This window comes from Cyprinodon variegatus, unplaced genomic scaffold (genome assembly GCF_000732505.1).
Source record: "Cyprinodon variegatus isolate N-32 unplaced genomic scaffold, C_variegatus-1.0 Scaffold129, whole genome shotgun sequence".
Classification (NCBI taxonomy): domain Eukaryota; kingdom Metazoa; phylum Chordata; class Actinopteri; order Cyprinodontiformes; family Cyprinodontidae; genus Cyprinodon; species Cyprinodon variegatus.
Window position 1 is genome coordinate 898,578 of NW_015150582.1, and position 22,870 is coordinate 921,447.

General features: G+C 37.9%; 2 protein-coding genes across 2 annotated transcripts; one reads left to right on the plus strand and one right to left on the minus strand.

Moving 5' to 3' along the window:
• Positions 1–224: 224 nt before the first annotated feature.
• ap5m1 (adaptor related protein complex 5, mu 1 subunit) lies at positions 225–5,058 on the minus strand. The gene is made up of 8 exons (XM_015376065.1): positions 4,878–5,058; positions 4,087–4,741; positions 3,202–3,429; positions 2,986–3,125; positions 1,545–1,630; positions 1,330–1,442; positions 595–691; positions 225–511 (listed from the first exon to the last, which is right to left on the minus strand). The coding sequence occupies exons 1-8, from the start codon at positions 4,943–4,945 to the stop codon at positions 429–431; spliced, it is 1,470 nt and encodes a 489-aa protein (XP_015231551.1). The 5' UTR covers positions 4,946–5,058; the 3' UTR covers positions 225–428.
• Positions 5,059–6,725: 1,667 nt separating this feature from the next.
• On the plus strand, positions 6,726–21,594 carry exoc5 (exocyst complex component 5). The gene is made up of 18 exons (XM_015376123.1): positions 6,726–6,910; positions 7,248–7,342; positions 10,344–10,491; positions 12,197–12,391; positions 13,743–13,807; positions 15,998–16,026; positions 16,123–16,232; positions 16,354–16,398; positions 16,499–16,639; positions 16,708–16,790; positions 16,872–17,081; positions 17,166–17,313; positions 17,410–17,518; positions 19,257–19,377; positions 19,475–19,561; positions 19,669–19,777; positions 19,881–20,096; positions 21,362–21,594. Exons 1-18 carry the CDS (start codon positions 6,884–6,886, stop codon positions 21,548–21,550), a joined length of 2,127 nt encoding a protein of 708 aa, XP_015231609.1. The 5' UTR covers positions 6,726–6,883; the 3' UTR covers positions 21,551–21,594.
• The last annotated feature ends 1,276 nt before the right edge of the window (positions 21,595–22,870 follow it).

Sequence of the window (22,870 nt, forward strand, 5' to 3'; positions counted from 1 at the left end):
CATCTTTAACTGAGTTGAACATTTATACCCTATACTCAAAGAAAAATGGGGTAAAAAAAAGAAAAAAAAGAAATTTAAGTTTAATCAGGGATATAAGCACATATTTGAGTCTCTGTGTATAATTTTAACCCGTTAAGATTAGAGAAAAACACTAAAACATTAAATTGAAATTGGTGCTTTCGGTTTATACTTCATACAATCCTCCTATAAAAAAAAATTATAATAAAAAATTAAAAAAAAAGAGTTCAAAATACACAATTTATCATGACATTCATGCCTATAATGAGTGTTTATCAGACTGTAACTGGAACTGTACAAAATAACTTTAATAAAATCAATGCAGTTATGGCAATATCAGTCTGGAGGCTGGATTTTCACTCTCAGTACACTGGGCTGTAACCCTACAATCAAACATGGATCCATCGGCACTATGTCATCATCTGACCAGAGGACATCGGGGCAGGACCCGTTGAATTCCAGATGAAATAGTCTTTGGATTGAAGTTCTCGAGCTGAGGATCACACAAGGACAAGAGTTTCAGTTTAACATAAGAACAGTGCAGGGAGTGCTTGGTTATCAAAGCTTCCAGCTTACATGTGATAATCTTGGGTTTGGCAGAAGAATAAACTTGCACTGAATGCTGGTCGACGCTACATCCAGACAGGGTCGTGTCTGGCACCTTTAGGTGCAGCTGTTAGGGGAAAAAGGTAAAACCGTTCAAGTCAACAACTCCTACACGGTTTGTTGGTTCCATAGTTGTGTTAACAGAAAATGGTTCAATCTTCTGAAAAAAATTGCTTTTTCAGAAGATTGTCAAAAAAAAGTAATGTCCTGTTTGTTATTTTTTACACAAGGAATTATGAGAATTTAGCTCCTATTCTGCTTTGAGACCTAATTAAAATCGCTGGCCTACATGCAAAATGACACATATGGATTAAAAAAAGCTAAAAGGTTTGAGACTGAGGCTTAAATACTTTTGCAAGATGCTAAATGTACCTCAGATTTATTTTTTTTATTTTTCTTACAGCTTTTGGGTTAGATTTTTACAAATCTAAAGAAGTTCAAGTCAGAAAAAATACAATACTTAGCACTAGCATTTTCAGTGGAAAGGTTTTGTTTGAACTGTTCCATGAAAATTTTATAAATTATATAAATTCATTCCTGCAAGTCACACTTATAATTCAATAAATTCTGAGTACAGCTTTTTGTAGTTTCTTGAATATGTGAAATCCTGTTTTTAATGTATAATATATTAGATTTTTTTTTTTTTGTAAAGGGTACGAGCAGACAGGTTTCTTTACATGTTAATGAAGAGATATAAGACTTTACCTCAATGTAGGCTGTAAGTCCTGTGCAGAGAGGGTCTGAAGGTCCTTGAGAGGATCCAGAAAATGTTATTTTTCCCTCCAATGTAACCTCACGAGACTTTGGAAACTTTTGACCTTTATTTTGAAAACAACACAAGTAATAATAGTTACATTTTCAAAATATTATTTCAAAAAATCTGTCAAATTTATTATACAAAACTATGAAACAACATGTACCCAGAGCCCAGATCAGGCGATTTTTCTCCTTTGTCACGTCTACTTGTCCAGAGCTCACCTTCACATCCACATTACCCATTTGATTTCTAGAGAAAAAACATACATTTGTGGAAAGCATGAGACTCGCACAACAAATTAAAAGCACAACACACCGAACCAATCATCTGATTGGTTGGAATTTTCTTAAGACAGACAATGATATAGATTATCTTTTTTAAAATGGTAAAATGGTAAGCCAGTATTTCTGATTTATACTTTATACACACTCTTCAGTTTTAGTCTAATTTCTCTGGAAAATAAACGAAAAGTTTAGCAGAACAAAAATATAAAAAACATAAAAACTGCACACAGAAGGAAACACATTCATATTCAAATAGACTTGTGTTAAATCAGAGGTTTAAAATTGGTTAACTGGTTGCATATTTACTAGGTTTATAATATACTGGGGGTCCCTCTAAAGCCCCTGTCACACCTTGACGATTTAGACCAGCATATGCCTGACGTACGGAAAATCTGGCAAAAAAAACGCAGACATACGTTGGATAAGTTATGGGAATGTTTTGCATAAGTTATGAGCACGCTGAAGCATGCAGAAGCATGTCGACATACGGAAAGCCATCTAGCTGTACAACTCCTCACCAGGGAGAAGGAGGAGGTGATAGAAAGAAGGACAAGGGTCAGCACCCCCCTCCTTGGACATCTTGTGGAAAACATTACCAATTGTCACTCAGGTGCAATAATCTTCTCTCTCACTGTGCAATAATACATGCTAATTACCTGTAGCCTGTGTAATCTTTTACTCATTTATAAGGTCAGTACATCGCTGCAATAATCCAAGTCAACTACTATGTAATCTTCCCTTAGCTCTCTACAGTGCGGATATTTTTATATCTAAACCATATTCCACGACATTACAACTCTTTACAACTTTTTTGTACTATATACACTCTTTTTGTATCATCTGTCGTATTTTTACCTTTAATGGCATCATGCTTTAACTCTTTGTACTCTATATAAGCTACTGGAACCAGAATTTCCCTGAAGGAGTAATCCCTAGGGATAAATAAAGTTAAGTCTAAGTTTAAGTCTATACTGGCCCCTGTTGGCCCCTTTCTAGAACCGCCCATGCTCCTCAGTAATAACTCCTAATAAATTTGACCAGAACTGACATAGAAATTAGAAATTATAACAACAAGAAAGGCTAGTTAAAGGTGATTATGATATTATTATGTTGTTTGTCATTTTATGCATGAAATCGGGTCTGGGAAAACTGCATTTAGCTGGTGTGAAATCAAATACTGGCCTTTAAAATGTCCCAGCTTACTTTTGCCTGGCCTGCTCAGATCAGTTACCACTTTATCTGACTAATAACTAGTGAATAAATGCTAATGTAGCAAAAAAAGAAGATATACTCTATAAGGTGTGAGCAGATGCTGCCAACCTGTTGAAGAACGGCAGGAGTGCTTCACAGAACTCAAAACTGTTCTTCACAGACTCATGGAGTTTGAGGGATACGTTCACACGAAGGCTATTCTCTTCTTCTTTAAGCTGATATGAGCCAAGGATGGGTGGAACAGGCACCTGGAAGGAAAGTTCAACATTTGATCATTCTCTTGAACGCCTCATAAAGTCTCTGGTCTTCTTCTGAGGTGTATACCTGTGACGTGTAGCTGCAAAGTCTAAATGGCTCCAGAGGAGGGGAAAAGGGAAACTTGTATGGCCCAGAGAAAGCCGAGCCGTCGGCGTTATCCAGGCTGCTGGCGGTCAGGATACTTAAATCTAAGGAGGTCACGCAGGGATGGACTAGGATGTCCTGCAGTGGAGAACCATTGTGTGGCAGCGAGAGGGTCACAGTGACGTTTGGTAGCACCCCCTCCACTTCACACTGATGAAAGAACAGTGATGAATAAGACAGATATAGAGGTTATGAAGTGACAGTACATTTTAAAAAGTGTTTAAAAAGGACTTTCTAACATTTTGGGATGCCAAAGCCAGAAACTTTGATGTATTTGTTCAGATTCAATTGAAGATAGTAACAGAATGGGGAATAACTGTGAAAGCTGAGGAAGGATTTATGGTAAAAACAGAACAGGAAGAGTAGGATTGCTGATTCCAGCTTCCTCCTTTCACATGTTGATGTGCTCCTGGAAAAGGAACTCAACTATTATTTCCCAACAGATCAGTTCGTGTTAGTGTGTTTGGGTGAAAGCACTTAGAGTTGTCAGCATGCCTAGAGAAGGGGTGCTTAAATTCAGTCAGATTTCTGTGTGGAAAGCAAATGTATTCAGTCTCATTAAAATGTATAATGTGTTTTATCACTGATGCAGCCAAGGGGCTCACATCATGTCTAAAGGAGCTGCACCTTTTTACTTTGCACTAAATATAACTGAAATGTATGAAAAAGGAGGTAGAAAAATATATTAGTAAACGCTAAATTTGTCTTGGAAGAGAAATCCATATAATGTGTATTAAAGTTTGTGGGTGTAATATGAGAGAATGTTTATGCGGTGAGGAGAACTATAACTGCTTTCTTCACACTTACTTTGCAGGTTACAGTCCCATAAACATCCCACAGGTCCTGTCTACTCTGGTCCCCAAACTGCATAGATCGTACAGTTTCAACCACTGCTACATTCACAGTGGGGCGGCCACGATGTAGGCCTGTCTTCCACGCCGGCTGCTTCTGGTTGACAGCAGAGGTGGGCACAGTGGGCGTAGCAGGTGTTCCTACAAGAGGAATATCAAGGGGCGTGCCAAGGGGGCAAATCTGCAAGAGGAGAGATGGAAGCGCTGCAACACGAGCGACCAGCCCCTCATTATCCAGCTTTCCTCCTGAGCTGAAGAGAAAGGCCTGAAGACCAGCTAGAAGTGTGAGACCTTGTGACACTGACAGGAGGCTGGCCAAAGGTGGCCGTGACTCTGAGGGGATATCCACTAGTGGGAGGCAAGCCAGGATGAGTGGCCCCTGAGAGAGGGCCAACACAGGCCACAGAGTTTTCTTTCCATCCAAACACAGTTCCACAGCTGGTGAGCGTGGGCGGTAAAGACAATCATCCCTGGCAGCTACGAAGTTCTTGTTAGATCTGGAAAGGCCCAGCTCAGTGAGCAGGAGCTGCAGGAAGTTACTGTCCTCTGGGACTGATACATAGGAGGAACCTGCTAGGCTTTTATAACGGTGCTCCACAGTAGCAAACCTCCTGTTGGGAGAATAATAAAACACATTAAGCACCGAGAGTAAAGATTTCATATAAAACCAACGATCTTCTTTTAATCATCTATACAAAAAGTCAGTGTGTGCATAGAGAGTAAAACAATCAAAGGGAAGTTACAGACCTTGAGAACCGAACTGATGCATTTTCTCCTTTTTCATGGGAAATAATCCACAAAGCTCGAAGACTCATCCTGGCAGCTGTAAAAGCCTCCCTAGCATATATAAATTAATGTTTACCTTCTTTAGAGCCTGTTTAACTGTTCCATGTCCATAGTCTCTTAATGCAGCACTTCACTTCCTGTTGTTTTCTCACGTGACTACCGCCGATAACCAGCTGACCCGTGCGCATGCGCAACATGAGGGGAACGTGCCAGAGATGGGAATTCCGTCTGTTTTCTGAGATCTGGGTTATTTGATTTAGTTCAACACCAAGACCCGCGTTTTAGGCTTTGAGTAACTTTAACTTTAAGATTGATTTAGCTATTTATTTAAGTAGATAACGTTAACTGATTGAAGTATTTCCCTTAGACATCGGTCAGTTTTAGAATTATTCAGTGCAATAATTCTACCAAAGCTTAAAAAGAAAAACAGCCTCTGCTTTGCCCATTATTCCTATTCTGTTTGTTTCATTGCACATTGCTTCGCTTTTATTGTTTAATTCAAAATCATTGATGTTCTTTAACATTTTTAACAGTCATAAACTTTTATATATTTTATTCACACTTATGTGACATACCAGCAGGGGTGGAGCTAGATGGGGGGCCAGGGGTGGCCACCCCTACATTTTTTTCCCCCTCTAACACAGATTGTGGCAGCAGTAATACTCTTAAGTGGAATATTCAAAACATTTACATTTTTTTTGGTTAATTATATGCATCAATATGCAAACGTGATAAAAACAGATTTCATGCTCCTTTCAGAACTACATTTTGTGTTATATGGGGTAAAGAGAAAATGTGTTTCTGCAAGTCATCTGGGAGTCTTCAGTGAAATCATAGATAAATAACAATTTTAATAAAAACTTATCAAATAATCAATTTATGTAGATATTAGTGCTTGTAAATATCAATTTTAAGCAGGATGTTTATTGATACAAGTAGGTAAATAATGACAATGGAAAAGATTTACGCCCCAGATCTCAAAACTGAAAGAATTGTATCCACTATATCTTTATTTAGATAGCACGGATGATTAAATATATGCGTCTACTTGTTAGCAAAGGCTGTAGGAAAATATAGTTTGTCTTTATTTAGAAAATATTAATGTTTTGCTTATTAATTTTCCTGTTGGAACAGTGTAGATTGACCCTGAGGTTCTGGCGCCTATCCACTTTCAGCCACCCCTCAGTGTACATTGGTTATTGTCTGGCCATCCTTATGAAAATCTTCTGGCTCACCTCTGCATAGCAGCTCATTGTGATACATAGTTGTAGTGTCAGGGGGGGAAAAAACATATTGATTGGCTCTGAAAAGTCGGTGTTAAATGTATATGTATTCAGTCCACTTTACTTTGATTTACCACTAAATAAAATCCAAAGTAAAGAACAACCCACTTGTCAACATATTCTCCCACCAAATTATTGGATATATGCAGCTGCTGCTTTGAGCTGAAACCTATCTTGGGCTGTCAGTTTAGGTGGATTGTCGTGCTTTGGTAGTTTTATATTTAAGTAAATACTTTAGTTTTAATGTGATGTCTTAAAACCTGGAAATTGGACTTCGAGTCCATAATAAAGTTTAAATAGAACAATTCTCTTTGAAAGTCAGCTGTGTTCTTTGGTCTTCATGATACTGTTTATTCATACATATCCACAAACAAATCTCTAAGAAAGTTACAGAGCAGATATATATTAAAGGAAGATTTAAATCAACATAACTAAAAAGATGAGTTCTGAGCGCCGCATAAATGAACCGGCCAATCGCGTCGGCTCAGGCTCGCGCGGCACTTATCTGTCCCCGTCCCCACCCTTCCCTCCCATACAGGAAGCTGCATTTCTAACCAGCTAACTGTCAACAAAGGGCAAAACTGAAAGGAGAAAACAGCCCCAAGCAAAAGTCGGCGCGATAGCTGACTGTTTATTGGTTGTCTTATCAGTTAAATTAACGGATCTGTGAGGGGAATCGTGAATATGGCGACCACTGCTCAATTGTTCGAGGTAAAAACAACAGCTGGAGGCTGTCCTAGCTAGTAGGCTAACTAATGGTTAACTGTTATAGCGGCTGCTTACGATGTTAATTGAGCTTTACTATGTGTAAATACAGGTTTGTAAGGACTAGTCCAGTTAAAATGCAATTCATTCTTAAAATTTGAGTGAAAAGAGAGCGACTTATTACATCTTCCTGGAGATGTTTTTGACTGCGTGCAGGAAAATCCCAGCTGTGATTTAAATATTTTATAAACTGTTTTATTTGTATTTTCTCAGTGGGAATCTTTTGGCTTGCTCATGCTAAGGTCTATTCAGTATTTCACTGTGTTTTTCCACTTTCATGTAGGAACCTTTTGACGCAGATGAGTACATTGAGAGGCTGGCATGGAGGACTCCAGGTGGAGGCTCTAAAGGAGGAGCTGAGGCTTTTGATCCCAAAAGGTAGAAAATAGATGCAAAAGCTTTCCTTAAATTCCCCTTTAAGCCATACATTTACTGTTAAAATTATCTTTTATTAAACATTTATCTTAAAAAAGATGCTGTTGAACAGTAAAAGTGCATAGTTGTACAATTATAGATTCAAAAATACCAATGTGGATTCCGAGGTTTTTTTGTAATAATTTCCTATTTTAACGTTTTCAAAAAAATCTTTCTCATTGTTTTTGAATCAAAAAAGACTGCTGCAATTTATTTTATAACGGGGTTTCCGCGGGTCATTAAAAATCATTAAATATCATTAAATTATAACTTTTTTTAAATTAAGGCCTCAATTGGCATTAAAATTCATTAAATGTGTTTATTGTGGCATTTAAAATGATTTCTTTTTAAAAAACTGTTTATAAAAACAATTTCGTCAAACATATTATCTCACAATATATTTGTGTGGAACTCGCAAAGCCGTATGGTTAGAAAAAGCTAGAGAATGGGGGGAAAAATGCCAATTTCAACAAAAGTGGCTGGAAAAAAGAGTAATGCGAGACATGGCTGCAGCCTGTCAACGGGTACCTGTTGTTGGCATTAAAAGAGCATTAAACAGCATTAAGTGAGTTATTCATTCCTGTATAAAGCCTGTATAAAAATGGTTGTTTTCAATTCCGTAAAAAGTGATGAAATTAAAATATATCTACTTATCTGTTTGTCAGACTTGGTATAATAAGGATGGTATAATAAACGTAACCAGAACACTGGAGATATATTCCTTCCCCCAATCTTTCCTGTCATGCTTATTTATCACATACAAGAATCTGGATGTCTTAATTTTAGTTTTTAATTTCAATGTTTACTTTGTTTCTTTTTTAAATCCTTATTCAGAAGTTACCCTATGTTTCGGTTTCTTATTATAGTGCTGAACGTGTCCAATGTCTTCATTTCTCTTTTAGCTGATATGATCAACTGTAACAAGTCAGTTGCAGGTTTTAATCAACGTTTAATTTAAGTTTTTAGCATTCCGCCTCTGTGTTGATATTTTTTTTCTATTAAACTTTCCAAAGATCAAACATGTAGCATAAAAGTTCTTTTATTGCTTTTTTATTTTATTTGTTTCAACACATGAATCTGTTGAACATCTTACTAATATTGTTTATCAGACTGTTCCTTTATCTTCTATCTTTATTTTACTGAACATAATTAATTGTAGAGAGATATTTTGTGTCAACTGATGGTTGTAGACTGAAAATGCTAGAAGGTGTTCAGTTATCTAATAATTTGACCTTCCAGTCAATTGAACTGGTCATTTAGAACTAATCTATATTATTAATTATGGCTATATTTCTTAATACATCTGCCAAAACTCTTCAGAAACATGTGAAGTCAAATCAAGTTTATTGATAAAAACCGATTTAAAACAAAGCCAGTTCATCTTAAAGATTAACATTTCAAAATATCATTATGTTGCATGAGAGACTCTGTTCTTAGTAAAGTTTTTCTCACAAATTTATAATCTTAGATTTTCATGTAATCAAACATTAATTCATTTAGATTTGCTGGATTAGAAGAGTAATTTCTTTTTACCATTTGTTGGTCAATTAATATTTGAATAATGGTAAAAAAGTACTTTAATTTCAACAATTGACTTTACCTGTTTTCTTTCAAATAAAGTTGTTTAGACATTTTATCGGATGGTAAATTTAAATAATTAGCAAAAAAAAAAAGTCCTAGTTTACGGTTGCAAACTGCAGCAAATGTTTATGTGATCCATGTTTATGAGTCAGTCAGTTTGCTGCTAATAATGATGATACTAAAGATGCTTTAGTATCTTTACACAAGCAGAATATAACAGCACAGAAAAAATCATGCATTACTAGATCAAATTAATCTAAAAATTAGCTACAAAATATAGGTTAGGAAAAAATAATTTCAAATGTAACTTCAAAAAATCTAATAAAAAACATCGGTCTACTAGTAGTTTATTTTCAGAATGTCCTTTGCCATCTTAGGCAGAATACTTTTCATAAAGCTGCTATCATCAGGGTGAGGAGGATTAAACACATCCTTGAACCTTTCTGTCTACTACACTCTCTTGACTAAATATTTTCAATTATTCTGCCTTTTTTTTATTTACGTTTTATGAAGTAGATTAAGATCTTTATAAAGCATTCAATGTTTGTTTATTTTAATTACCGTAAACCTTTTTTTTTTCAAATTAATTTAGGTTTTTCTTATAAACTATCTTGAGTTTTTCAACTAGTAATTTTGACATTGTCTAAAGGTTTTAATCTTTTCTACAGCAAATCTGAGCTTCCTGGTGCTGATTTAGACTTTTTTTGATGGCTGGGAGAAATTTCCAAAATAAATATGTTTACAAATCCTTTGCATGCTTTTCTCTCAGCCTCTCTGATGTTTACACTTGGGGACAGAGTTGCATCTCGTAAGCATAAAACGCCACACCACTTTAACTTTACTGTAGATCCATCCCGCTTTATCTACTTCAACCACAAATTGTTGCCAGCACCTCCTCGGAAGCTCTTAGCGAGGAGTCAGTGACGACGTATCTGAGGAGGCCACCATACTGTGAGTCACCAGCTGAGGAAGAAAGTGTCTGTTGGGAGAGGATGGAAGATGACTTTAAGCTGCAGCCAGTGCTGAAGGAATTAGTCAGAAGATTATACACTCATCATTTCGGGATATTTCCTACTCCTTGAAATGTGGTGCTGACTTAGAACATTTCCTCTGTAGTCCTAATGGCTCTTAAAATGAAGCTGACGAAGCTGCTACTTCTCTGAGCTTTTTAAGCCAAGGGACCCAGGAATTAGACACTCAACACTATTCTGTAACTATTAACTGTAACTTTGAGGTCAGTGGGACAGATCTAACCTTGTGGTTATCAATTGCTTTTTTATGTTGAGAATTTGTCTCAATTTTATTCCCTGTTGTATTTGCAATGTATTTTTTTTTTTTTTTAGACCAGTGGAGCAATCTGTGAGCAGGTATGTTTTCTACACAGGCTGTGTGATGAATTTAAGTGCCACATCGAGGAGCTGAAGCAGCTAGATGAGAAGATCCAGCGGAAGGTGGAGAAGCTGGAGCATCAGTGTCATCGTGAAGCAAAGGAATTTGCCCACAAAGTGCAAGACTTGCAAAGAAGCAACCAGGTAGGTTGATCCAGATGTCTTTAACCCTGGTCACACTAACACAGGTGTTCTCCACCCATTTCAAGAGCCCAATTTATGGTGAGAAAAGTGTAGAAATTCAATTGCATCTTCTGTTTTTTTTTTTTTTTGACTAAGGAAGTTCAAACCATATGCTGATATTTTAAATTTGAAAGTTTTTGCAGATTATTCCATATCAGTCTACCTTTTTCCTGTTTTTCCCCCATTAAACTTTAAACACATTGGAAATAAGTTTATGAAAACCAGCAAAAAAACAAACAAACTGATCTCTAGTTGTAGATCTGTATTTGGAAAACTGTGCAGAAATTCAATAACATTAGATCTATTTGCAATGATTGCATTATTGGATATCAAAGGCTGTATGAAAAAAGAAGACGACTATAATAAAAAATATAAGATGGAGAAGAAAAAAAAACATACCAAAAGCATAACTTTAAAGTTCCAGCATAAATTGAGGACTAGTATCTGGAAATAATAAACCGGCTCCAACTTAAATTGAGCTACTCTCTTCAAACAGTTTTTACTCATACAGACATATGAGCATGGTGTTTATGAGGTTTATGAGGTGTATGAGGTGAGATAACCTTAAAAAAAGAATACTTAGGTCACTGTAAAAAAATGTTAGTAAATTAACATGAATAAATGTAAGAATGTTCTTTGTTGTCAACTTGCCCAAATGTTTAGGGGAGTTGTGGCCTAGATGTAAGGGCATAGAGCTTGGAATCCAGAGGTTCTGAATTTAACCCTCACTCCCACAGATTGCCACTCTGGATCCCTGAGCAAAGACCCTGAACCTCATACTGTTCCCGGGGGCGCAGCCCACTGTTCCCCAAGGGGATGGGTTAAATGCAGAGAGTGAATTTTGTTGCTCTGTACTTGTGACAGTGTAATGACAATTAAAAAAAAGCTGGAATTGTGTGACATCAGATGGTCCATCTGTGAGACTACAAGCTTAGACGTTGATACAGGGTTAAAAGTTAGAGCTTTGCAACAATTCGCTAGTAGTACATCTCAAATCTCAAATTTGTGAGTACGAACATCTGGGCTTTTAGATTCAAACTCGTCAGTTTGTACCCTTTAAACAAGAAGAAGACCAAAACAGAACCATCAATCAAACTTTATCCAGCCCACGCATTGAAAACAATATTTGAGAAAAGATATAAAGTTTAATTAATGGTTTGGTTATGATCTTCTTGCTCTTCTTTATGTAAAATCCCAGGTGCGTTACTTCCACCAAACTCAAAATGAGTGTAACAGCTTAATCAGGTGTTGTAGATGTGTAATTTGATTCATACCCATACATTTGTGATTTGTGTTTTTGAAAATTTGTAACTTGTTCCTAATTTTTTATAGAAAAAACGTCAGATGGATGTTTTAGTTAACAACAAGGAGGAAAAGCAAATCTTCAGTTCGTCCATATTTATTGAGTTGAATGAATAAATCAAGAGATCTTGCCGACAGTTATCTTCTTCATAGGTGTTTCCGTTCCTACATTATTAAGGATGTAAAGTTAATTGGACTGTTCATTTCCTGTTTTGTTTAGGTTGAAGGTTAGCCTCGGTTTACTTTATCCATGTTCTTTTTTTTTTTTTTTTTACCGTCATCTGCGGATGCAGTTGCAATCCTATTGTGTGACGTCCTGCATTTCCTCTTTACATAATTTTTTTCCCCTTCCGTTTCCATTCAGGTGGCTTTCCAGCATTTCCAAGAGCTCGATGAGCACATCAGCTACGTGGCCACCAAGGTGTGTCATCTTGGCGACCAGTTGGAAGGGGTGAACACTCCTCGCCAAAGGGCCGTGGAAGCGCAGCGGCTCATGACCTACTTCAATGAGTTCTTGGATGGCGAGCTACGCAGCGACGTCTTTAATAACCCAGAGAAGGTAAAGCTGCAGCAAAACACTACTTTCTTTCACATATACCTAGATGTGTTGTGTTTACATATGTTTATGAGTGAAGAAGACCACTGTTAAAGGCCCCTGCTGCGTGCTGGAGGTGAGTATGAACAGGATTAGGAGGTAACCCGCCCTCATTAATTTGTCAACTTTATCCTTGTGGTTGGATCCCTCGGCTAATTTGGATTAATAAAACTATCTGACAATAGCTGGTTGATTGATGAGCTTGGATGTCAAGATGCGGATGTCAAAACAAATTAGTTTTTTTAGTAGAATGTCTTAGACAGAGAATATATTGTTGGTTTTTTTTTGTTTGTTTGTTTTGTTTTTTTCCTCGAAGTAGCGGGAAGCTAGACGGTACACAGGGAGGCAGTGAAAACCAAACATGTTGCATAGAGCCTTGATAATGGGGAAATAGAGACTCCTAAAAATTAGATTTTTGTAGTTTTGTCATGATAGTCGACTACGAAAACTGTTTGCAGTTTCAAGTAGTGAAGGAGGGTAGGGTCAATCCTACAGACTGAATCTTGAGATGGAACTGGTATACCAGAGAGGCATGCAAAAAAAAAATATCTGTCCAGATTCCTCTTCCTGAGCATACCTCCATATGAGGGGGAAAGAGAAAAGCTGCAAGTGAATAGCTGAAGGGGGATGGCTTTGCTAATCCTTCTGAAAGGGAGGGCTGGGCCGCCAGCGTGGAGACAAGTGCTGCTAAACCCTGACTGCAGGGAGACGGCTACATTACTTACATGGGATTTAGCTAATCTTAGCTGGGGGACAGATACTTAGAAAACCTTCGCCGAGCAGAAAGGCTGGATCCTCCTCACGGGAGCAGAGTAATGATGTTAGCTGAGGCAGGCATCTGGAGGAACAGAGGAGTTGCGGACGGTGGGCCTTTCGTAGGTCTGTGGGTTTTTCAGCCGATGTGTGCGGAAGGGGGGGGGGGATTGATAGGGCCTCCTTTTTTACACAGATATCCCTGGCCGGACAGATTATTGAAAGCGATTTAGCCTCCTGTGGGATTACAGCCCATTCAGAAAAGACGTGCCAGTAAAGAGCTGGATGTGCTGCTAAGTCAGGACTGCTGCTGCCAATGCCCAGGTGAGCGCAGCCTGTCTGTTATCAGCTTCCTGTTTAACACAGGAAGGTGGAGGGCGGCTGCCTTAAGATGATGATCCCTCAAGTGGAGACACTGCCGGCGGCCTGCCCACTTTCTCTCTGAATGTCCACCTCACACGGTTCTGTTGTGCTATCTCCCTTTTCCTACCTCACCTGACATCTCCTCTCTCTTGCTCTCTCTCTCGCCCACCCATGCACTGTCTCTTTCTGTAACCCTCAGATTAAGGAGGCTGCTGATATCATTCAGAAGCTGCATCTCATTGCCCAGGAGCTGCCGTTCGACAGGTGAGTCAGGCCTCCTGGAGGCAGCTTTAGACAAGAGGGCTGTCGAACAAGTAGAAGCTTGGGAATTATTCTCAGCGCTATGTTAAACCATCCCTCCCTTGAACTTTTCCTATTTTCTCACATCACAACCACAAAACTTGTTGTATTTCCCTGGAGTGTATGTGATTTGAAAAAACAAACAAAGATTATTGTAAAGTTGATGGAACTACAAGAAATAAGTCTTTGTAAAACTTTTAAAATATTTCCCAAGTCAAACTCTGTCCTCTTTTTGCTGCATTTACAGATTCATATGCTGCATATGCTAGCTTCACACATTAAGACAGTGTTTTGTTTTGTTTTGCTCATTCTTCAATGCAAAATATCTTAAACTCAGTCTGACTGGATTGAGTACATCAGTTCTAATTCTTCCTACAGATTCTTAGTTAGATTCAGGTGTTGACTGGTGCAACACTTCATACAAATGAATATACTTTGATCTAAACCAAATGTTTTTCATGCTATATCAGGGGTTGGCTACCCAAACTGTTCAAATATTGGACCAAAAAAAACCCAAATCTGTCTGGAGCCACAAAAATGTAGAAGTGTATTATCCCACTATAAAAAAGGACTACATGGGCTTAAATATATATAAGCTTTCATGATTAAATGTTGATCCTGGAGCAAATCTCACTTCATGTGGCTGCTCCACTGTACGATATTTGGTGCTATAAGTTTAAATTCTGTTACAATATTAATGTATTAGCTTACGTTGCATTGATGAAATTATAGAAACACAGTAAAGTCTTATTTTGGTGTTATTTTTACTTTGAGAATTTGGAGGAAAAAAATGGAACAAAGTTCACATACCTGCATCAAATTCGATCTGTTGACAGTTTTTTAATGCTTGCAACAAAACTTACAGCAGTAGTGGAGTTAGGAGATGCCAGCCACTTTTAACTCTAACTTTGTGCTTCTCTAACTTATCCAGGAGTACTATGATCAAACTTTTTCTCTCCCTCTCAACTTGATGGTCAGCATATTGATGCCTTCCCTAGAAATGCATTTCCAAACTACGCTTTTTTTTTTTCATTACTTGACACCCTTTCATTACAAACCAAACATGCAGGAAATCCTTCCGTATTGGCATTAAAGCAAATAAATCGGTCCATTCTTGTTTGAATCTTGTACACTAAAGTAAGAGATCCATTCATCAGCTATCTTCCTTTTTTCCCTTTGAGATCCAAGGTCCAAGATACATCCGCCACTGCCGTGCTGAAACCTGTGTTGCAGGCTATGATGCCAATCTTTAACAGAAATGTTTACATTTATTGTTTAAATGTATTTATTATACACATTTTTACAGCATTGGAAAACATAATGAATGTTTTGGACCTCCTGTAGGCCATATAAAAAAAAATTAATCTTTTCCATTTTCATAAATTTTTGAAAAAGCTCCAGGGAGCTGCAGGTTGCTACCCCTGCTCTATATGTTGTAGTGTCATTGCTCTGCTGGCAGGTGAACCTCTAACTTGTCCCTGGTCTTTCCCAAACTCTTAGAGACCCAGGGATGCCCTTTTATGTTGCTCCAACTCTGGCCAACATACTCAAATTCATACAGATTGATCCTCCCAACAACAGTGTTTGCTATGTTTAGATGGAAAGGCCAATTTTTTTCTTTTTGTATGTTTGCCCAAAATAAATAATCATAATAAATAATCAAATTTGCTGTTATCTGACCAAAGCCCATTCTCTTACCTATTTGCTGTTTACCCTACAGGACTTGGGGCAAACAGGGCCTTTCACATTATATTTTTTATCTACTTCCCACTCTTCAAAAATCAACATTTTGCAGCATAGAACTGAAGGCGGTCTGGCCAACAGATTTTAGGACCTTTATTAGGACCTGAATTGTGGATCTCTGTACCTCTTCTATGGTCAGAATGGACTTCCTAGCTCCCAGCTATTACCCGGCCTTTCAGATAAGGAAGAATGCTGTGTCTCAGTTTCCATCCGAATTAACATTATCTACTACTTTATGTTGCTCCATCACATGCAATCCTGATTTTAAAAAAACCCCGAAAAAATCCTGTAATGTGACAAAATTATGAAAAAGTTCATGAGCACATAAGGTATACTGCAATTAAAGTTTTATCATCTAAGGAGATATTCTCACTAATCATAAACGTCTTTCATGCTCCCTCTGTGCGACAGGTTTGCAGATGTCAAGGCAAAAATAGCAAGTATGTTTCTTATGACATTTACCCTCTATTGTCTTTTAAAAGTAGTGAAGGTTTGAAGTATCTTCTAATACTGTTTTTTGTTTTATTGGGGTCTAGGTAAATACCATGACCTGGAGCGGCAGTTGATCCAGGAGTTTACCGCAGCCCAGCGCAGAGGGGAAATCGGTCGCATGCGGGAGGTTGCAGCGGTTCTTCTACATTTCAAGGTAGAAAAACATATTTGTTGCCTGTTCTTCTATTCCATGTGTTTCATTTAAGTGGCACATGATGTATGTAGTACAAGATGTTGCCAGTAAGTATTTTAATATCTTTGTCTTTCTTTTGAAGGGTTATGCACACTGTGTGGACGTCTATATTAAGCAGTGTCAGGAAGTACGAGTTCGATTTCTTTTTTAACATGTTTGTCCATTTGTTTTTGCCCCTGGTAAAAATGACTGATATGCTCCTTTCTGTTTGTGTTTATCCGTCTTAGGGCGCCTACATCAGGAATGATGTGTTTGAGGACACAGCAGCCCTCTGCCAGAGGGTCAACAAGCAAGTGGGCGAGGTCTTCAGCAGTCCAGAGACAGTCATGGCCAAACTCATCCAAAACATCTTTGAAAACAAGCTTCAGGTAATTTCACAGTGATTCATTCATACATTCATGTTTGGGCTTGTTTTTAACTTCCTACATTCAAACAGGCTCATGTTAGGGGAAAACTGGACGAGACCCGACATTCAGATGTGGAGCAGTACCTAAAGAACCTCTACGACCTTTATATCCGGTAAAGCACTGTTCATTTGCTGTTTTCTGGCTTTTAGTTTATGTGGTTCCTCACACTTCATTTACATCTTGATATTTTTAGGACCACAGCGTTGGCCACAAAGCTGGGAGAATACAACCTGGGCTCAGATAAGCACACGTTCCTGTCCAAGCTGATAAAGAGCATTTTTTCCTCTTATTTGGAAAGTTACATTGACATGGAAAGGGAATACCTTCGCACTCGGGGTGCTATGATCCTGCAGCGATACTATGACTCCAAGAACCACCAGAAGCGTTCTTTAGGTTCTGGCAGGTCAGATTTACACCTCAAGATTTTTTATACAAAATTAAATTTTTCTGTTTTGCTGAAAATTAGCTAATTGTTGTCCTTGTTTAGTATTCAAGAGCTGAAGGAGCGGATCAGACAACGCACCAATCTGTCACTGGGTCCAAGTATTGACACCCATGGGGAGACCTTCCTGTCCCCGGAACTGGTTGTGAACCTGTTACAGGAGACCCGCCATGCTTTCGAGAGGTGTCACCGGGTAAATGTTCTCTGCTTTGTTCTGAAGTGCATTTTACTAACGGTGCATGTTTTCTATTCAAATTAATTTCTTTTTTTCCCCTCTACTGTGACACAGCTTTCAGATCCCTCTGATCTGCCCAAGAATGCCTTCTCTATCTTCCTCCTGCTGGTTGAACATCTGTGTGTAGAGCACATTGACTATGCCTTGGAGATCGGCCTGGCAGGTACATCCATCTGTCTTCATTAGAACCGCCATGTCTGTTTGCTTTTACATACAGCAAAATGTTTACGACATAATAACAGGAATCAAAGAATCATCTAAACTGATTGGGCAACAAAAGACTTATAAAAGTCCAGAACTTGGTTGTTGATTAGGGGGAGTATGGGCCTAGGGGTGCACTTGTGCTCTGAGAAGGTTTCAAGTGCCTGGCTCGATCCCCACAGCCTGCACTCTGGATCCCTGAACAGGACCCTGAACCCCCGATTGCTCCCTGCGCGCCGCACATTGGCAGCCAACTGCTCTCCAAGGTTAAAAGTTAAATTACGGTTAAAGTTAAAGTTAAATTACGCTAGTGTGAAATCAATCAAGTTATTTATTATTATTATTATGTATGTGCTTTGGGTTATTGCCATGGTTATTTTTTCAACAAACTGTTTTAAATATGTAACATTTTTTACCACTCTTTTTACCATAAAGGGTACAGTTTGTTTTAATTGTTTTCTGGTACAGGCTTTGCTTTTTAGCTAAAAACATGCATTTTTAAGGGGCTTGAACTTGCTGCTTTTAAATTTCCATTCCAGAAATTCAATATCTGGCTTCTTCCAACAATCAAAAACTAATATTGCTGTCTATTTGGATTGTTGCTGTGGAATAACACTTAATTTTGTCGCAAAACACCAATGTCACTGGCAGTAGTAGACCATGTCCACAGCATGATGCTGCCACCACCATGTCCGACAGCTGGTACAGTGCTCTTTGGTTGGAGTTCCTCGTCGTAACTCCTCCAGACATGCTTGGTCATTGCAGCCGACTTACTCTCTTTGTCATTTCTCAATGTGAAACTTTGATTGATGATTTCAAAGTTGTTTATTAATTTTCTTGGAGTTGTAAAATCAAATCGGTGCAGGGATTAAGCAAACAATCCATGTACGGAGGGCTTATTCCTTGACCCGGCTTTCACAGGTTCAAATATTAAAATCTTAATAAAAATAAAAAAATTGTAAAATGTCTAAAGAAGCAGTCAGAAGAAGAGTCCCAACCTGTCCTTGGGAATTTCTCAATTTTAACAGAAAAACCTTCAGCAGATCCAACTCTGAGTTGATTTGTTTGCAGACTGGCTGTTAAGAATTATACAGAATTAAAGGCAGTTATATTTCGTTTAGTAGCTTTCTCAATAAAAAACATTGGCTTTTTGAAGCAGAAGTAGATGTACAGAAACATTTGAAAAAAACAGAAACTTGAACATTATGTCTCTTAAAATATTTTTTTGAGTTCAGAATACTTAAAATAAAATTAAGGTAAAGAAAGCAGGTTAACTTTCTATAGAATAGATGTATTTTATAAAGTTGTTGTTTTGTTTTGCTAAAATTGTTGGAATTAAACCTTTAACTGTATAAGAATGAATGACTGCTAGCTTATTTCTCATCTGAATGTGTCACTTTGAGGAGAATAGAATTTCAATATGATGGAAAGTTGTGGGTTAAAATGAAGAGAAAGTGCCGGGATAATTTAGGTCTGAGTTGGTGATTTCATGTTACATGATCCTGCTTTCTAACCGGGATGTTCTTACGCTGAGTCGGCTCCAGACAAACTGAAGAGGTTTTTCATCCTGGGCAGTTATCTGAGACAATAAGCTGTTAAAATAATGGGAAATGGCTGAAATAATGCTGCATCATCCCCTTTTAAAATGCCTATGTTATACTTTTATCCATGATTTTTTTTCCCTCCTCTTTTCCCTTCAGCAATTCCCTCATCTGATGCAAAAAATGCCAACTTGTATTTCCTGGATGTGGTTCAACAAGCAAACTCCATCTTCCATTTGTTTGACAAGCAGTTTAATGACCAGCTCATGCCCTTAATAAGGTCAGCTACACCTAAAAGACAACATCTAACAATTATTTCTCATAAGAACAGAATCATTTTCAATTTACCCAAAATATTCTCTGTAATCCGTCTACAGCTCCTCTCCAAAGTTGGCTGAGTGTTTGCACAAGAAGAAGGAGGTGATTGAACAGATGGAAGTAAAACTGGACACAGGAATTGATAGGTTGGTATATTTTTTTTTTTGTGAAGTAAGGTAATAAGAATATACTTTTCTCTTTGTGGAAATGGAAACACTTTTATTCTTCTGAGGCATTTTCCTTTTGCACATAGAACTTTAAACTGCATGGTGGGTCAGATGAAGCACATCCTGACAACAGAGCAGAGGAAAACCGATTTTAGGCCCGAGGATGAGAACAACGTCATGATCCAGTACACTACTGTAAGAGATCCTGAGCTCTCATGCAAAACGCAACACATCTTGTTCCTAAACTACAGATGATTAGTTACTCAGCTGTCCCTGTTTTCCCCCGTTTATCTGGCAGGCCTGCTCCAAGGTTTGCGCCTACGTCAGCCGACAGGTGGACCACGTTCGGAAGTCCATGGATGGGAAAAACGTAGACACCGTGCTGACGGAGCTGGGCATTCGTTTTCACAGACTCATCCATGAGCATTTACAGCAATTCAGCTACAGCTCGATGGGAGGCATGCTGGCCATCTGTGACGTGGCTGAATACAGACGGTGCGCCAAGGACTTCAAGGTGAGTGAAGGGACAGACGTCCGAAATGGAAATACTCACAGGGCAAGCATGGTGTTAAACATGGTTAAGCTCTTTGAACTGATCTTCAAAATGTTTATTTCTGTTAAAAACCAACATTAAGGTGCTTTTGATGAAATTAACTTATTATTGTTTTTCCATTTAAGGTGATCTCAGGTTATATATATATTCTTTAGACCCAGAAGGAGTTTGATGTTCTAAGGATTTTACAACTAAGGAAAAGAAAAAAATAATCTGTGTTTCAGCAAATATGAGTACCGGTAATATAAAAGTTCATTAAAAATGTGCAGAAATCCAAGCCTACTTAAGGAATGCCACCCACTGTAAAACTATGGTATGGAGGCATTCATTCAGGCTGTGTCTGATTAGGTGTTCATTAAACTCATGTTGTGACCTTCACTGACCTTCATCTCTATTCCAATGTCAGATTCGATGTCTTTCATCTTCCCCTTTTCAATACTCTGTGGATTCTTGGTGGGTTACAGGTCAGGCCAGTGGAATACAGGGATATCAGCGTAAATGAAGCAGGAATATGCATCTTCATAAAGCTTTTTAACAGAGGGAAGCATAGGATGATAGAAGATTCGCTGGTAGAAAGCTGCTCTTACTGTAGCCTTGATCAAACCAGGTGAACAAACCCCAGCGGTTCATACAACTCCCCAAATTATCACCGACCGTTCAAACTTCACTCTGGGTCTCAATCAGAATGGATCCTGTACCTCTTCAGTCTCCTTTCAAACTCTTAGAACTTCGATTTTCCAAGTTCATAAATGTTTTTGTTTGGTCTTTCAACTGGAGAAGGAACTGTGGACCACACGGTAACGGTTCAGTTATTTTTCCCTTAACTAAGACAATTCTGTTGTATCTCTGCCTCTAAAGTGGAACAACATGAGGAATGCAGCAAACATATCCCAGGCATTTTTTAATTTCTTCACCAAACTTTCTCCTTCTACTCAAACTTTCATTCATATGTTATGATTCAGCCCTTCAGCTGAGCTGTTGTTGATGCTGGAAAACAGAACTTAGTTTTCTATCATTAAGCGTAAACCATATTTGTCAACAACAACAGATAAAACGCCTAACATTTACACTGTATGTAATGAATCTATTTTAAGTTTGACTTTTTCATTCATTGAATGAAACAAAATTGAATTTCATTTAATTAAACAACATAACCTGATGTAGATGCAGCTGTATAAGACATGATCGAAAAGATGTTCATCTTTTTTTGGCCTGTCTGTTCTCAGGTTCCTCTTGTGCTGCAGCTCTTCGATACCCTCCACGCTCTCTGTAACCTGCTGGTAGTTGCCCCTGACAACCTGAAGCAGGTCTGCTCAGGTGAGCATCTGACCAATCTGGATCGGAACCTACTGCACGCCTTCGTCCAGCTCCGAGTGGACTACCGTTCAGCCAGACTGGCCCGACATTTCAGTTAATGACTCTTTAAAGACTTACTGTTCTCCGTCCAGGGAAAAAAAAACACAACGAATGATACATCCAGAAAATACTAATTGCCATTTGATTTGCATCCATAAAATAGATCAAAATGACTGGAAAGCCAATGCTGTCTGAATGTGGGAATTTTACCTTTTTTTTCATTACTTTGTGAAAGGATGAAATTTAAGCATTCTTTGATCTTGAAATATTGTTTTTAAGTACTAATCTATGACAAATGTGGTAAGAGAATTACTTATGTCTGCGCTTGCGTAAAAAAATTTTTGTTTTGTTTTTGTTTGCTTGTGCCAAATATTGAAGTTCTTGAGTTGGACTTGGGCACAGGATTAAAGCAGCTTTAAAGGGAGAGACTCCGATCAGTTTGGCTGATTAAATCAGACATCAGCTCTGCACTTTTAACTTCATATGGTAAAGACTTATTACTTTTGATGAAATGTAGAAAAAACAGAAAGTCTGACCAAACTGAAGATGGAGCCATGGCTGATTCTTGTGCTCCAAAAGGGACATCAAGAACCGGAGCGACTGCAACTCATAACCTGCTGCTTTCCCCTATGTGCCAGTTTCTGAGGTGAAAATAAAACATTGCAAAGATAAACCCGAACTCCAACACACCCAGTCTACATCCGCACCTTATGTTGAGTAGAAAATAAAGTCTGAGTTTTTAGTAAGGCATTAATCATCATGATTATTATCTCAGTTTTTAGCGGTCGGTATAGCTCTAACTCAGGTATGTGTCACTAAAACCTGCATTTCACTTCAGACTAACACTGTATGGATTATTTTTTACTCTTATTAAACATCCAAGCTTTATTTATTAGTAATGCAGTTTATGTAATGTTAACATTAAACAAAGTGGGGGATGAATGAGCTTTGAATTAAAATTCATTACAATATTATGTTGTATTTATTGCAGCAATATAACAAAATATTCAAAAGTTCACTGCGTTCAATCATCATTGCATCAATTCAAGGACTCACAAACAGATTAAACCAATTCATAGAAGCTATGTCAGTCGAAAAATATATATATATTGATATTTAATAATGATTTCAAGGAAATAACAGCGATCTTAAAACAGCTTAAGTAACTATCCTAACAAATTGTTGTATATTTAGGGGCTTTCAAATATCAAATTGAATGTTTTCCTAAAACAATAAATTATTAATCTTATAATTGTTTATTAGCCACATAACACTAGTTGCCCCGCCTTTCTAATAAAAAGTTGGTTCAAAGGGCCGATTTTAACTGAGCTGGTGGTGCTTTGCACTTAATAGGGCAGGTGAGACAGACTTTCCTGTTT